The sequence below is a fragment of the Belonocnema kinseyi genome, chromosome 1 (assembly GCF_010883055.1).
Source record: "Belonocnema kinseyi isolate 2016_QV_RU_SX_M_011 chromosome 1, B_treatae_v1, whole genome shotgun sequence".
NCBI lineage: Eukaryota > Metazoa > Arthropoda > Insecta > Hymenoptera > Cynipidae > Belonocnema > Belonocnema kinseyi.
In genome coordinates, this window is record NC_046657.1 from 84,313,110 (window position 1) to 84,331,339 (window position 18,230).

The window sequence follows — 18,230 nt, forward strand, 5'->3', positions numbered from 1 at the left end:
ATTAATTTTTTACAACAAAAAATTTGTTGACATAATACGTACATTTTCAATGAAATAATTTAATTTTCAAATATAGAAGAGAAATTGTGAACTAAAAATAAAGCTGTTAAATTTGTAATTAAAAAAATTAATTTTCGGTAAAAAATGAAACGTATATTCAACACATCTGCTAAATTTTCAAACAAAGAGGAATCTTCAAAAAAGAAATTAATTTTCAACTAAGTAGTCAAATGTTCAACTAAAAAAGATAAACTCTCAATTAAAAATACAATATCTGAATTTTTAGATAAAGAATTAATAAAAAACAAAATAGAACTTATTTTCGACCGAAAACATGAATTTTTAATTAAAAAAATTAATTTTAAAACAGAACTGAAGCAAATCAACAAAATAATTAAATTTTCAACAAAAAAGATAAATCTTCAACAAAAAAATTATTTTTAATATAGGAGTTTAATTTCCAACCAAGAAGTAAAATTTTCAACTAACAAACATACGTTTTCAATCAAAAATACAATATAGAAATTTTTTAATAACAAATCAATAAAAAATACTAATTTTCAACCAAAAACATGAATTTTTAATCCATAATATTAATTTCCTGTCAAATAGTTGATTTTTAAACCAAAAATGGATAAACTAAATTTATAGTTAAAAAAATTAATATAAAACAACAAAAAAGACTAATTTTTATGAAAAAAACGTGAATTTTCAAGTCAGAAGATTAATTTTGACAAACAAAAATTAGTTCAGATAATATGTATATTTTTAATCAAATAATTGCATTTTCAATTAAAAAAGAAAAATGTCAACTAAAAATAAAATTGTTAAATTTTCTATTTAAAAAATTAATTTTCGATAAAAAATGAAACGAATATTCAACAAAATAGCTAAATATTCAACTAAAAAAGATAAATTTACAATTATAAATGAAGTATCTAAATTTTTAAATTAAAATTAATAAAAAATGAAAAGAACTATTTTTCCAGAAAAAACGTGAATTTTCGATTAAAAAAATTAATTTAAAACTAAAATTTAATGAAATGAATTTGTTATTTAAAATTAAATACAAGAATAAAACAAAAATACTAATTTTCAACAAAAACATGAATTTTTAATCCAGAACATTAATTTTCTGTCAAATAGTTGATTTTTTAACCAAAACTACAAGAACTAAGATTTAATCAAAAAATTAATATAGAACAACAAAAAAGACTAATTTTTAATCAAAAACGTGTTTTTTTTTAACCCGAAGATTAATTTTGTACAAATAAAAATTTGTTTAAATAATATTTATATTTCTAATCAAAGAATTGAATTTCCGATTAAAGAAGATAAATTTCTAAGTAAAAATAAAAGCGCGAAGTTTTCAATTTAAAACAATTAATTTTCGATACAAAATGAAACGAATATTCAACAAAATAGCTAAATTTCCAATTATGAAGTATCTAAGTTTTTAAATAAAAAACAAGAAGAACTAATTTTACACAAAAAGCGTGAATTTTCAATTTAAAAAATCAATTTTAGACTAAAAATGAAGCAAGTATAAAAATAGTTTAATTTTCAACCAGAGATGAATCTTCAGAAAAAAATTAATTCATAACAAAGTAGTTAAACTTTCAACCAAGCAGGTGAATTTATTAACAAAAGAGATGAAGTTCCAACCAAAAATATAATAGTACTTTTCAACCAAAAAGTTACCTCCCAACCGAATTTTCAACTGAAAAACATAAATTTTCAACCAAGAATGTAATCGTTAAATTTTCAATGCGAAAAATAAATTTTCAAATGAAAATTAAACGGATTTTTGAGAAAAAAGTCAAATTTGAAACTAAAAATATAATTCGTCAACCAAAAGCATGAATTTTGTGCGAAATAACTCACAATGGTCTTCAATCCGGTTAATTTTATTCGTTTTATTTGTCGACATTCGTATGTGGCGCGCTTGCGCATAATTCTATACCTGTCGCGCATGCGCGGCCATCAGCGCCACCTCGCGAGTGATCCCGTAGTTTGGTCGCAGTCGTGATCTCGAGAAGTTACTTTCGCGGTACGGTTTCCCCGGTTTTCCCGTGAATTTCCCGACTCGTAGGGAATCTCGTGTTTTCAGCTCTGTGACAAGAAACGTGAGTACCGATTTTCCTTTTCCAATCTCCTTTTCACCGCGATGACTGTCTGACAAATTGTTACTCCCTCGACGCGTTTTGCACTCATTTGCACTCAACAGACGGCACGAATCCGACCAAAATGGCCGTACCCGATTTACAACAAACCGAAGGGCCTCGCTTCGATTCAATCACAAATCTCCAAAAAAGGACCCCACCAAAAATCAGTAAAAAATCCCCCCCTGACGTATTTCCCGATTTTCATACCTTTTCAACAATTTTCCCCGGAAGTCAAATCCGGAAAATTGAAAATGCCCCTGGCTCTTGCTTGTGTGTCGTCGTTCCGAATCGATTTTTTCGCAAGGGGCCGTTCTCGATTCGCAGAGAAGCTCCCAAGGGTGAAAAAGGAGGACTTTTGTTTTAGGGAGTTTCTAACCTCTACTTTGTTAGTTTTAGTATTTAGGAACTTTTTTCCGGGTGGATTTTTCTGATCCGCCCAGAATCAAGTTTTGACAGGTGAGGGATTTGATCAGCTGTTGGGACTGTCATCGGATTTTTGATTTGTAATTGGGAATTAAAATTTGGAATTTGTAATGAGCGTTTTTTTTTTGTTTGATAATTTAGAGGTTATTATTCGGTGAGAATTTGATTGTTGCTTTAAGGGGAGAAACAGGTCGTTTTTCTGAGTAAATGCCAGTTGTGATTCTCGATTTCTCCGCTTGTGGACTTTTTATTTTATTTTTTGAGGTAGGCTCGTTAATTACCGAAAGTTATTTCAGAACTGAGCGGAAAGATTTATTTGTTTTTTTGTTTCTGTTTTCGGGGCAAATTTACCCGTGGATGAAAATTAGACCGGGTCGAAGACCCTTTTTTTTCTTCTAAATATGTTTCTTCAATCCATTCTTTTTTGAGGATTCAGAACCTTTTATGTTAATATGTTTGATTTTATTAAATTGTGTACTCTACCTGAAAAACCTTGAATTTCCAGGACATTTTTATATTCCTGACAAGGGAGTTGAATTTTTAACACAAAAATATGATTATTCAGCAAAAAAGTTAATTTTCAACGTTAAAAGACCAATTAGCAATAAAAAATAGTTAATGTTTCAACCAAAAAATATTTAAAATTTAAATAAAGCCACTAAATAAAGCACAAGAATTTTTAACTAAATGCATAAATATTTATCCAAGAAGATTACTTTTCTACCAAAAAAGAAGAATTTGCAACCAAATATTTGCATTTTTAGCCTAAAAATTATCACAAAAAGATGAATTTTCAACAACAAAAATTAAATTTTTGACGAAATATTTGAATTTCCTATCATATTGTAGAATTTTTAAGACAAAAAGACGAATTTTCTACAAAATAGTTGAATCCTCGAACCAAAAGGTTTAATTTTCAACCAAGAAGTTGTATTTTTAACAACAAGAAAAGTTGATTTTATATTTAAAAAATCCCAATTTTCAACGAAATAGTTGAATGTTCAGTGTCAAAGTGATTACTTTTTAAGAGACAAAAATTGAATTTTCTACGAAATGTTTGATATTTCTATCAAATTGTTGAATTTTGAAGACAAAAAGGCGAAGTTTCTACAATTTAATTTTCAAATAAAACTATGAATCGTCAACCAAAAAAATGAAAGAATTTGTGATAAAGTATTTCAACTTTCAACCAAGGAATTTAATTTTTAAATTAAAAATGAATTTAAAAAAACATAATAGTTGATATTTCAACAAAAGAATATTTTAATTTCAAATAAAACACTGTTGAATTTAACCAAAATAGACCAAATTTTCAACCAAAAAAATAGTTGATTCCGCAACCAAAACAGGTTTTTTTTTAATCAAGAAGCTGCATACATATTTTACCGAGAAGATTAATTTCTTTACAAAACAAATGTTTGATATTTCTATAAAATTGTTGAATTTTCAAGACAAAAATGCATATTTTCTACAAAGCAGTTCAATTTTCAACTAAGTACATTTTTAACCAAGCAGATTAATTTTTTTTTTTACCAAAAAGATCAATTTTTTACAAAATAGTTGAATTTTTGACTAAAGTCATGAATCTTCAACAACAAAAAAAAGTTATTTTTAATAAAGTGGTTCATTGTTCTTTCAACCGAGGAGTTGAAAATGTATCTTTTTGTTAAAAAATTTAACTATTTGGTTGAAAATTCTTTAATTTTCCATCGAAGATTGATGTTCTGAATTGTATATTCCCATCATTTTAGTTAAAAATTCATCTCTGGTTGAATATTAATTTTTTTTCCATCTTCAATTTTTGGTAAAAACCGTGTTATTTTTCAGGTAAAAATTCGCCTTTCTTGTACAAATCAATTTTTTAGGTTGAAAATAAATATTTTTTGATGAAAAATTCAGTTATTCTAGTTGAAGATTTATTATTTTTTGTTGAAAAATGGAACTTTTACTTTGAAAATTCGTTTTTTTTTTGTAGAAATTCTTCTTCCTGATTGAAATTTTTGGTCGAAAGTTCAACTATTCCAGATTTAGATTCATTATTTTGCTCGAAAATTCATCTCTGATTGAAAATTGTTTTTTGTTTGAAAATAATTGATATTTTTTAGTTCGAAATTCAACTATTTGGCTGAAAATTTCTCTCATCTCTTTGAGAATTCAACTTTTTAATTTAACCTTTATTTATGTATTTAATTTAATTATTCAATTTTAAATTGACAATTTATCTTCTTCAGATTAAAATTCATCTTTTTGGTCGAAAATTCGTCAGTTTTATGGAAATTAATTTTTTTTAACTGAACCATGTTTGTGAAAAATTCATATTTTCGGGTTGAAAATTAAAAAAAAGAACTTGAATAAAATGTAAACTCTTTTTGGTTGAAAATTCGATATTTTGTTTAAACACGCAACTATATTTTTTTAAATTAATTTTTGTTGAAAATTAGTGGTTTTTTTCAAACCAAAAATGTATTTATTTCCGTTAAATATTCAATCATTATATTTGAAAATTTATCTCTGGTTGAACATTAGTTTTATAACCGAAAATGTAACTATTCAATTTCTGGTTGACAATTTATTTTTTAAATTAAAAATTCATGTATTTTGTTGAAAATTTGTCTTTTTGGTAGAAATTAATGTTCTTGGATAAAAATTCATCATCTAATTGAATATAAATTTTGAAACTGTAAATTTAACTATTATTTCTTTTTTTCCAAACCTCATTTATTTAGTTTAAAATTCAACTGTTTTGTTGAGAATCGATAATGTTTTAAGTTTAAAGTTCAACTATTTGGTTGAGAATTCATGTATTTAGCATATTACACTTTTTTGAAATACCGATTCGAAAATAGGTACTAATTTATAAATTGCTGACAAATTTTTTAATGCATAGAGTAATAGTTTCCAAAAAAATTGTCTTTTGGAAAAAGGCGTGTAGTTTTTGTTTAAGTACAAATTAAATTATTGTCCTGATTTTTGGTAAATTTTGCAGTTAAATGCTAATTATAGAGTTTTTATCATCCAGGTTTTTTGGTAATTTTTACTGATATGTTCCAGTTTTGCTGAAAGATTTAAGGCTTTTTAAAGGAATACATTTAATATATCCTCATAGTATTTTTAGGTATACTTTACAGTTTATGTTCTTTTTTTATTGCAAATTAATATTTTCTTGAAAGTAATTATTTCTTTCAACATATTATTTTCCTGACATACATTTTTGCAAGAGTTCTTATCGTCTTTTTTATCATTGAAAATACTTTGTTCCCAATTTTTGTAATTTATAAAAATAATTGCTTTTGGAAAAAAGTTATGTACTCTGAGGAAATTCATATTTAGCAAAGTTTTAAAAAAGAATGTTGAAATTGACACACTTGCAAAAAAGTGATTAATTATTATTGGTTATTATTATTGTTATTTATTGTATGTTTTTCTGCACATGTCAACATGAAGTATTTCTTATAAATTTGTAGTTTGCAAATTTTTAACGTTTTCGTAGTGAATTAAAAACAAAAAAAAACAAAATCAAATTTAATTTTCCGTTTTACGAATCTAATCTCTAATTAAGCAACTGAAAATTTTAAATAACTTATTATTATTATTATTCTCCAGAAATAAGGGCGTTACATGAATATTTGAATAAAAGGAGTCCAAGGGGCCGGCCGGCGGCGAGACTATTGATTGTAATAATCTCGTATACGCATAGTCGCAAAAGTGTCGCGACGCTACACCTACCCGGTAGATTATGCCGTCTGTCAAGGTCTCTTGCGTACTTCCGGAAAACTCTTCTTTGTTTCCAATTTCCGGTAAATAAACCATTTAAAACCCAAATTCCGAGCAAAATTCATTTTTTTTTTAATTTTATTTATTTTGTTTCCTATTTTATATTATGTATATATTTTTAGAATTATTATGATCAGGGCTGTTACAGGTCAGGGATTTTCAGAACGTCAGGGAATATCAGAGAAAACTTGAAATGAATTTCAGATGAATTTTCGACCAAAACGATGCATTTTTTTACCAAAAAAGATGATTTTTAATAAAGTAGTTGCATTTTCAACAAACGAATTGCATTTTTAACCAAACAGTTGAGTTTTCTAGTAAAAAAAAAGAATTATCCGCCAGAAATGGAATAGTTACATTTTTAATTTAAAAAATTAAGTTTTAACTAAATGAAAATGAATTTTTACCAAAGTATAGTTAAATTTTCAACTAAAAAAGGGAATATTTAACCAATAAGAATAATTTTCACTAAAATACGTGAAATTTTAACCAAACAATTAGATTTTTAATTGAAAAAGATGAGTTTTCAACAATATAGTAAAATTTTCAACCAAAGATATGAATCTTAAAAAAAATGTACAAAGTAGTTCAACTTTCAACCAAGTAGTCGAATTTTTCAACAAAAAATCAAAATTACCAACTAGAAATGCTGTAGTTATGTTTTCAATTTCAAAAAAAGTTCACAAAAAGACGTGAATTTTCAACCAAATAATTAGATTTTCTGCGGGAAAAGATGAATTTTAAAACTAAAATGAAACAATTTTTAAACAATTTAGTTCAATTTTTAACCGAAAAGATGAATATCCATCTAAAATAATTAATCTGCAAACATGAAGATGTATTTTCAACTATGAAGTTAATTTTATACCAAAAAAGACCAGATAAAACTTATTTTTAACCAATACATGTTTAAATTGTTAATCAAAGAAGTGAATTTTCAACTAAAATGATTAGTCTCCAACAAAAAAAAAACTTTTAACCAATGAGTTGAATTTTGGACTAAACAAGAAGACTTTTTAAGAAAATAGTTGCATTGAAATTAATTTTTTTTCAACCGAAAATTGACATCTTTTTTTTATCAAAAAATTATCTTTTAGATTGAAAATTAATTTTTTTTATATGAAATTAATTAATAAACATTTTAAATAAACATTTTTTATTATAACTGAAAATGTAACTATTGTATTTTTGGTTGAAAAATTATCTTTTAAATATGAAAACTCATGTGTGTATGTTGTAGAAAAGTTGTCTTTTTTTCGTTAAAAAAAAGTATCTTTTGGGTTGGAAATTCAACTCATTGGTTAAAAGTGCTTTTTTTTAGGATAAAAATGCATCCTTTTATGTAAAAAGCAGTTGTTTTTTTAGTTGAAAATTAGTTTTTATAACTGAATATATTTTATACCATTTTTGCTCGAATATTTATATTTTTATATGAAAGTTCATTTATTTAGTTGAAAACTCCATAATTTTACTAAAATATTCATAGTTTAGACTTAAAGTCCAACATTTTGGATCTTTCATTTCTGTACTGATAAAATTTTTGTTTGTTTGAAATTTAACTTTTTTGTTCAAAATTCCTCTTCTGAGTTTTAAAATTAGTCTGCTATGCTGAGGATTCAACTAATATCTTGAAAAGACTTTTTTTTCCTAATTCAAATGTATTTGATTGAAAATTAAAATATTTTTATGTGGAATTTTTATGTTGAAAAATGATCTATTCTGTTGAAAATCCCTTTTTTCTTGTTATAAATTAATTGTTTTAACTGAAAATTTAATTCTACCATTTTTTGTTCAAAATTTTACACCTTTCACGAAAAATGTTTCAAATAAAGTTGGAAACAAACCCTTTTTCAATAATATTATTTATCTCCCAGGTGCAAGGTTGTTTTTTTTTATCTAAAAGACAAATTTAGTGTTGTCAGGGAAAATGAAAATTTTGTCAGGGAAAAGTCAGACAATTTCAAGATTGGGATTTTCTAACAACCCTGTATCATTAAAAAGACGAAATCGCAAACAAACAAACTCGGTTGAAATCATTTCGAAGACGTAGAATCTATTGATAAATTATCGGACGCGATATTTCGAACCATTCTGAGGAGTATTGAAGAAAATTATTCTTAAAAAAAAAACAGAAAGTTTATCAAAAATTGCGATTAAATTTGAAATTATTTTCCGCCTGAAGCCAAACAATCGAATTAAAGATTATTTGAAGCAAGTTAACTTGGTAATCATTAATAATCAATACTATTTTTTAAATTAACGTTTTAGAGGATGTCGATGGCAGTGCACTAAAATTCAAGGCTCGAGGGAGGACTCAAGTCTCTACTGATTTGCATCATCAAGGAATCTGCCGAGTTACACTCGTGGATCATGAAAATGGTGTTGTCTCAACGTCAGAGGGAGGAGTTGTAAGTTTAGTTTTCTTTTTGTGTATATATGTAATTTTTGAGAATAATACTGGGTTAACATGGAATTTCGGAGTTACAAATGCTATGATAGAAATAGAATGCACTGTCATATATGCCATAGAGATATTCTGCGCAGTCACAAATGATATAGCCATTTACTGCGCATCAATATATTCCATATATGTCCACTGCGCATCAATATATCCCATATATGTCTACTGCGCATTAATATATTCCATATAGCTCTGCCGCGCAGCCCAAAATGCATTCGGGGCGGGAATTTCGAATGGGGAATTCTTTTCTTTTGATGTTTGGAACGATTTGTATTGTTTATGTTAATTTATATATATATATATATATGTATATATATATATATTTTTTAGGCGTTAGAATAAAAAAGTAATTTTTTCAATTCAAAAAATGTGAATGTTTAAATTTGTTTTTTTTTTCAATCCAAAAAAATTACTTTTTCTTTTTTTTATGTTTCTTCCTTCTGACGATTATATTTTTAGAGTAAACTTTTATTATTTCGTGGAAAATTCAACTTTTGCTATGTTCATCCTTTTTGGTTTTTGTTCTGTGCAAATTAATTATTTAACTGAAAATTTAACTATTCTAATTTTAGATAGAAACTAAGTGATCTAGTTTGGTTCAAAATTCATGTGATTTGCTAAAAATGGGCCTTTTTGATTAAAAAATTAATTGACTTGGTTAAAAATAATGCTTCTTTGGTTAAACATTCAACTGCTTGTTTAAAAGTTGAACTAATTTGTTAAGACTTCATTTGTTTTTGTTGCACATATATAATTTTATTTTAAAAATTCATCTCTGGCTGAATTTTTGTTGATGAAAATTTAACTATTCCAGTTGCAGATTTATCGTTTTAGTTAAAAATTAATTTTTCTGGTTGCAAAATGAAATATTTTGCTTAAGATTTTTTTGTTTCGAAATAATTTTGTTTAACCGTAAAGGTAACTTTTCTATTTTGGATTAATATATGATCTTTTTTAGTTAAAAATTCGTCTTTTTTTTTAGAAAACTATCTTCTTGCTTTGAAATTTTCACGTTTTTAGTGAAAAATGTAACTGCTTGGTTGAAAATTAACTTTTATGTTGAAAATTTATATTTGCGGGTTTAAAATGCAATTTTTTTCAGAAAATTTAACACTTTAGGTAAACTTTTATTTTCTTTCTTGGCTGCAGAATCTTGGTTTGGAAAATCCTCATTTTAGTTGCAATTTATTTTATTTTTTTTGAAAATTCATCTTTTTGGTTAAAAAATGTAACTCTTTTTGTAGAAATTTCATATTTTTCGGTTAAAATGTAAACTATTATGTTTTTGGCTAAGAATTCATCTTTTTACGTCAAAAATTCTTTTTTTCATTCGACTTTTTATCTTGAAAATTTATCTTTATAAATAGAAAATTAAAGCATTTGGTTAAAGATTCAACTATATTTTGTTGACATTATTTTTTTAAAAGTTTAATTATTTGATTTAAAAAGTTTTCTTTTTTTTTGTCGAAAAATCAGATGTTGGGTGGAATATGGGTATTTTTTTATTAAAAATTGAACAGTTTTGACGACAATTCAACTATTTGATTCTAAATTCTCCTTTTTTGGTTCTAAATTAATATTTTTTTATTAAAATTTTCATCTGTTCTTGGTTGAAATACCAACTAGATCAGAATTCATCTTTATAGAGTGAAAATGAAGTATTTAGTTAAAGATTGCATTTAAAAAAAATAAAAATTTGTTTTTTTTTTGTTGAATTATCGACTTTTGCATTTTTGGTTGAGAATTCATCTTTATAGGTTAAAAATGGACCTTTTCGGCTTTAAAAGTCAACTCTTTTCTAAAAAATTTAGCATCTTTGGCTTGAAAAATCAACCATTTTTTGTTGTTGAAAATTCACCTATATTGTTAAAGATTTAATTATTTTTTTGAGAATATAAATATTTGTTTAAAGAGTCATCTTTGTGGTGAAAAGTTCAAATGTTTGGTTTAAACTCAACTATTTTGTTAAAATTTTAATGATTTTGTTAAAAATATTATTGTGCGAAAAATTAAATTATTTTGTTAACGTCATTTTTGTCATAGATAATTCATCTTTTAGGTAGAAAATTCAAATATTTGGTTAAAATTTTAATTATTTTGTAAAAAATTAAATTATTTTGTTAGATAGAAAATCCATTTTTCGGTAGAAAATTCAAGTATTTGGTAAAAATTCAACTATTTTGGTAGAAATTTCATCTATTTTAGATGCAATTTAATTATTTTGTTAAAAATTTAATTATTTTGTTGAGAATTTAAATATTTGATTAAAAAGTTATCTTTGTGGTGAAAAGTTCAAATATTTGGTCAAAGTTCAACTATCTTGTTAAGGTTTTTATGATTTTGTTAAAAATATTGTGCGAAAAATTTAATTATTTTGTTAAAGAGTCATTTTTGTCATAGAAAATTCATCTTTAAGGTAAACAATTCTCATATTTTTGTTTAAAATTTAAATTATTTTCTTGAAAATTTATTTATTTTGTTAAAAATATTATTTTGTAAAAAATTTAATTATTTTGCCAGATAGAAAATCCATCTTTTGGTGAAAAATTCAAGTATTTGGTAAAAATTCAACTATTTTGGTAAAAATTTCATCTATTTTAGTTGCGATTTAATTATTTTGTTAAAAATGTAATTATTTTGTTGAAAATTTAAATAATTTGTTAAAAAGTTATCGTTGTGGAAAGTTCAGCGATTTTGCTTAAAATTTATTTTATTTTGATTGCAACTTAATTAATTTCTTGGAAATTTAAATATTTGGTTAAAAACTCATTTTTGTGGTAGAAAATTCAAGGATTTCGCTGAAAACTTTTCTTTGTAGAAATTTTAACTATTTTGATTCGCAATATCAACTGTTACATTTTTGGTCGAGAATTCATCTATTTGGTCAAAAATAATTCGACTAGTTTGTTGAAAATCCAAATATTCTGTCAAAAATTTAAATATTTTGTTAAAAATTTAACTCATGTTGGTTGAAAATTAAAATTTTTTATGGAAAATTCGTTTTTTTCGTTGTTGAAATAGTAAAGATTACATTTTTTGTCGAGAATTTAGCTTTTGGTTGAAAATTCGACTTTTCGGATTTGAAAGTGAACTATTTTCTAAAATATTCGACATTTTAACTTGAAAATGCATCTTTTAGGTTAAAAAAACTCAAGTATTTAGTTAAAAATTTAAAGATTTTGTTGAAAATTCAACTATTTTTTTGAAAATTCATTTTTCATGGAAAGGAAAGTCGTCTTTTTTTGGCTGAAATAATTCAATTAATTTGAGATGTTTCAATTTTAGTCTTAAATAGTTTTATTTCGTTTATACAGGTGGGGGAATTTTGAAAATTTGCATTTTTGCACATTATTCTGCATTTTTATTTTCTATCAAATTTGGTTTAATAATTTTCGCACATATTCATTCCACTCAAATATGGTTTTCTTCAATTTAAAACATGTATCAAATTTAAAAACAAATGATAATTTATCCGCCTATCTAACATAGGGAATCTTCTTATAATATTATTACATTGCAAATTGACTCTTTAGACAAGAGTTTTTTGGTTTCCCCCATTATGGGTTGGCGTGCAGACTTAGTTCGGATCAATGGAACGCCATACTCGGCTTCAGAATTTAATCGTTTCGTTACACAAGTTTGTTACTAAGGTATATCCACTTTCAAGGCAAAAAAAGATCCTCCCTTCATTTCTAACTTCCGATCACTCTCCAGTTTCAAGAATGACTATCAACACACCCTTAGAAGAGACAACAAAAAAATTATTTTATCTTCAAATGCAATGCCAATGTTAATTTGATATTTCAAACTTAGCAATTTTTAATATTCCCTTCAAATCTTATCTGTAATTTACATCAACACGATGGTTGCCATTGATCGATTTTTTCAATCCTCTTGTCACGAATCTGGCTCAAGTCGATAATAATTGTTTATATATATATTTTTTTTGTTTTTTTTTTTGTTATCAAATTAATTCATCCAGTTTTATCAATTTTGTGATTCGTTTTCCTCTTGCAAATGGAGAATCCAATCTGACTGAAACTCATGCGATTCGCAAAGTGGAAAAGGCCAAAATCGATCTTATGAATTAGTCTCGGATCAGTCAGGGTGGAATGAATAGTGGGCGTAGTGAAACTGTGGGGAAACACGACGGGGGTGTCTTCTCGAGCACGCGCTACTTGTCAGATCGATAGTAAAGTCGTCGAGACGCAGTATATGCGCAAAAGGCGGAAAATTGCAAGAAAAATTTCAAAAGATCCCGTTTATTTACTTAAATTCAACAAAAATTTGAATAAAATTGAAAAATTAAAATTTATCCCCCTTTCTCTTCTTCATTGAAATTGAAGGGATTTAAAAGGATTTTAAATATTTGAAGGTCATTTAAAAAAATCCAAAGAATTTGGAAGCGCTTTAACCTGTTTCAAGGGATTTCAACATATTCCAATGAATTTGAAATATTTTTGAATATTTTAAAAGTTTCGTAGAATTTAAACTAGATTGAAATAATTTATAGATATTCTAAAAGATTATAAAGAAAGTATTCCAAGGAATTTTCAAAAGATTTCAAGGAATTGGAAATATTTTAGGATATTTTTAAAGATTTCAAGAATTTTTGAATAACTTAAAATAATTTGAAGAGATTTGAAAGGATTTGATTGGTTGTAGGGTATTTTTAAAAATTCCAAGGAGTTTTCCACAACTTTAAAAAACTTGGATTTCGAAGCATTTTTAATATTTTAAGGTATACAAAAAAATCCAATGAACTTTCAAGAGCGTTAAAAAACTTGCAGGGATTTAAAATATTTATTTAGGGTATTTGTTAAAAATTCTAAGGAATTTCAAAGGATTTTTAATAATTTAGGGAATTTTTAAAAATTGTTTGAAGGTTTTTCAAAGGATTTTAAAGATTTTAGGATAGTTTAAAAAAAAATCCAAGGTATTTCCAAAAGATTTAAAAGGCCTTAAGAGATTCCAAATGATTTTAAACATTTTGGGATATTTTTTTGAAATTTCAAAGAATTTTAAAGAGCATTACAAAATTTTGAAAAAACATATTTTTTCTCAATATTAACGAATTTTCAAGAACTTTTAAATAAATATATCATTTGAAGAGATTTCAAAGGATTTTAAGATATTTTCAACAATTTCAGAGAATTTTCAACAGCTTTAAATAGTTCGAATTTCGAAAGATTTTTAATATTTTAGGGTATTGTTTTTAAATTCCAAATAATTTTCAAGAGCGTTACAAATTTCAAGGGATTTCCATATTTTAATACAATTTTCGGGTATTTAAAAAAAATTGTTAAATGATTTCAGTAATTCAATGGAATTTCAAAGGATTTAAAATATTTTAGAACATTTTAAAAAATTTCAATGAATTTTCAAAAGAGGATGAAAGTTTTTTGATGTATTTCGAAGAATTTGGGATATTTTAAAAGATTCCACGAAATTGTTTACTTCATTTGATTAATTTGAAGAGATTTTAATAAATCTTAAAGATTTTAGAATATTTTTGCAAATTCTAAGGTGTTTCAAAATATTTAAAGAATATGAGATACCTTAAGAGTATTTAACAGATTTTAATAATTTCAAGCGACTCCAAAGATCGTGCAAAATTTGATGGTATATCTAAAAAGTTTAAGGAATTTTCAAAAAGATTTAAAATTAATTTTTAAATGTTATTTTAACTAAATTATGGTCTTTTTTAAATGCCAAAGAATTTTCAAGAGATTTACACATTTTTAAAGGGTTTCTATTCAAAAGAGTAAAATAATGTCAAGGAATTTCTAAAGATTTTAATGATGTTACGTAATTTAGAAAATTTGCATGGGCTTTCAAAAATTTCACTAGAATTTCGGAAGATATAGAGCGATTTTATAGGACCTATATGGTTTTAAAATATTTCAAGGGGGTTTACAAGATTTTCGATTTAATATATTTATATAGGTTTCAAAGAATTTATTCACAAGGAGTGACGGATTTCCTAGTGTTTCAAAGATTTTAAGAGATTTAAAAATATTTCTTCAATTTTAATTAATTGGAATTTTTTTAATTTCTTTTGAATTCTTAAAATTTTTTAGAATTTTTCTAAATTCACTCAATTGTACTTAATTCATTCGATTTCACTCACCTAAATTTTACTGAAGTCAATAAATTTTTATTTAGTTTTTTCCAATTCATTTGAATGCTTCACAACAACAGCAAGCAGGTGAATTTTTTTAACAAAAAGAGATTAGTTTTCAACCAAAAAAGATGTTTCAGTGAATGAAGAAAAAAAAGTTACACCCAGAGCGTTGCATTTTTAATCCAAAAAAATGAATCCTCAACAAAATACATACATCTTTAAATATATAGTTGAATTTCCTACCAAGAAGATTGATTTGCTACCAAAGAAGACGAGTTTAATGAAAAAAACTAATTTTCTACAAACCATTTTTATTTAGCAGTTAAAAAATTAATTTTGAACCAAAGTAAAAACGAATTTTCAACTAAGATTATTAATCTTCATCTAAAAAATGACTTTTATGAAAGTGGTTCAACTTTTGACCCAGAATCTCAAACAAAACCGATTTTATCAACCAAACAGTTGCATTTTTAACAATAAAAATTGATTTTCAACTAAGAAAAAGACGAGTTTTGAAGCTAATACATAAAATTTTCTACAAAACAGTTGAATTTTCAACCAAAAAATATGAATTATCAACAACAAAAGATTAGTTTTAAACGAGAAAAAAAAACTAATTTTCAGCTAAAATTATAAATCTTCAACCAAAAAAATTAAATTTTAAGAAAGTAGTTCTACTTTATTTTAACCAAGGAGTTGAATTTGTTACCTAAAATTAGGAATTTTCGACGAAAAATATAATAGTTCATATTTAAACAATAAAAGATTTTAATTAAAAATATAAAACAGGTGATTTTAACCAAGCCTTACATATTAATGTGGTATAAAACAGTTGCATTTTCAACCCAAGCATGTGAATTTTTAACAAAGAATTTTATTTTCAACCGAAAAAGACTAATTTGTAACCACGCAGTGACAAATCAACCAAAAAGATCATCAAAAAGAGCATCAAAATACTCAAATTTTCAATTAAAAAATTCGTTTGTTTTGAAAGAAAAAAATTTCAATCAAATTGATGAAAAGAGATGTTTCGGGTTCCAATCGTATAAAAAACTACGAAACGTTGGCAAAATTCGTATGATTGGAACCCGAAATATCTATTTTTATCAAAATCAATCGTCGTAAAAGCAACTAATCTGTTTTCAATCAAATTGTTGAGTTTTCAAGTAAAAAAAAGACGTATTTTCAATCAAGTAATTCAATTTTGTACCAAATAATAACATTTTTTAATAGAAAATATGAATTCTTAACGAAAAATATAATAATTTAAAAAATGTTATGACACTATTTTGACACTTTAAAAAAATTGTTACACTATTTACACTATTTTTGATCTCTAAAGTGAGTCCTCGACCTGAATTTATTGTCTTTAAATAGTAATGGACAGGGAAAATGAAAAAGTAATCAGACAAAAAGTCAGGGAATTTTGATAATGAGTATTTTATTCTGTCCGTGTTATTTAAAAGTCTAGACTTCTCTTGCCGAAATTACCGTCAGATAATAATATAGCATCAGTCGGTAATGTCGGTTAAAATGTCATATTATTAGAGTTCTGAGCCGGTTATATTACTTTGAAAACAGTAACGAGAATGAGAATATTACCGAGAATATAACCGAGAAATAAATTCTCTAAGAATTTATGAGAATCTCATAATTTATTTTAGTCAATAGAAAATTGCATTTTTTCGTTAACTTTTCGGTTGAAAATTCAACTCCTTTTTTTTGAAAGTTTGTCTTTTTTATTTTAAAGTTTACCTGCTTTAGCAGAAATTAAATCTTTTTTTGATAAAAATGCAACTGTTTGGTTAGAAATTAAGCTGTTATACTATTTTCTTGAAAAATTAACTATTTCGTAGAAAATGTACTTTTTGTTTAAAATTTATATTTTGACGTTGAAAAAAGAACTGAAATACTTTCTGGATGAAAGTTCCACTTATAAAAAAGTAATTTTTTTTTATTACAAATTTATCTGTTTTAGTACAAAATTGATTTTTTTTTTATAAAAATGCAACTACTTGGTAGAGAATTGAACTATTTTGTTAAAAATTCATCCTTTTTGGTTGAAAAAATTCGTCTTTGTGGATTGAAAATTCAATTTTGTTCGTAAAAACTTACTTTTTTGTTACAAAAATTCAATTTTTTGTGTTACTGAGTTAACGGGAATCTTTTTTAGATGAAAACTCAACTTTTTTTGTAATAAAAAATTCTTCTGCTTCAAGATAAATTTCATATTTGTTGATAAAAATGCAACTATTTGCTAGAGAATTCAACAATTTTGTTAAAAAGTCATCCTTTTTGGTTAAAAATTCGTCTTTTTGGATTGAAAATTAAATTTTTTTGATAGAAAATTATTTCTTGTTAAAAAATTCATAGTTTGATCGTCCTTCTTTGCTTGATAATTCAACTAATTTGTTTAAAATATTTGGTGGTATCAATTTTTTTGTTAAAGATTGATATTTTAAGTTGAAAAGTTATCTCGTTGGTTAAAAGTTTAATTATCTTGTTATAAATTAATCTTTTTTGATTGAAAATTCAAGTACGTGGGTCAAAGTTAAACTACATTGTAAATTTTTTTTATTGAATGTTGGTTTGAAGTCTGGTTTGAAATTTCCTTTTTTTGCGTAAAAATGCATAAGTTTCCCGTAAAATTAATTTTTTGTTGAACAGTCATATTTTTTGTTTGAAAATTTGATTTTTAAAATTAAAATTTGTCTTCTGGTTTGAAGGTTTAATAATTTAGATAAGGTTTTATTTATTTTTTGAGTAAAAAATCTTAATTTGTTGAAAATTCGTCATTCAAGGTTTAAAATTCTTTTCTTTTGTTGTATAAATTTCATTCTTTTTTTTATTAAAACATAAAATATGACACTTTTTCGTTGATAATTTGTCTTTTGAGGTTGAATATGGAACTATTATGTTAAAAATTAAATGATTTTGTTGAAAATTCCAGTATTTTGTTAAAGAGTTATCTTTTAAAGTATAAAAAACTTTTTTTGTTTGTTTGAAATAAATGAATACATTTGAAAATGTTTAATTTGTATATGAAACACTGTAACTCCTGAATATTTCTGAGCTAGAAAATAATTTATATTCAACCGCTGATATGACCTGATACTATAAAAATATTGTTAAAAATTATAAATTCTCTTAAATTCTTTTAAATTCTGTTATATTCTCGGTTACAAAACCTGAACTTAAATTCTCAGGAATTTAAGAACTCCTCTACATCTTATAGTCAAGTCACGGATAATTTCGATCACGGAATCGAACCTCTTTAGTGTGG

The 18,230-nt window shown here is 25.0% G+C and overlaps 1 protein-coding gene across 2 annotated transcripts in view; it reads left to right on the forward strand.

Annotated features, from left to right (window-relative positions):
* The first annotated feature begins 2,009 nt into the window (after window positions 1–2,009).
* Window positions 2,010–18,230, forward strand: part of LOC117176248 (lissencephaly-1 homolog) — a 53,485-nt gene continuing 37,264 nt past the window's right edge. For both annotated transcript variants that reach the window (XM_033366403.1, XM_033366412.1), the window contains exons 1-2: window positions 2,010–2,126; window positions 8,631–8,770. In XM_033366403.1, coding sequence (XP_033222294.1) covers window positions 8,733–8,770 — 38 coding nt within the window. In that variant the 5' untranslated portion in view covers window positions 2,010–2,126; window positions 8,631–8,732. The remainder of the gene's footprint in view (window positions 2,127–8,630; window positions 8,771–18,230) is intronic.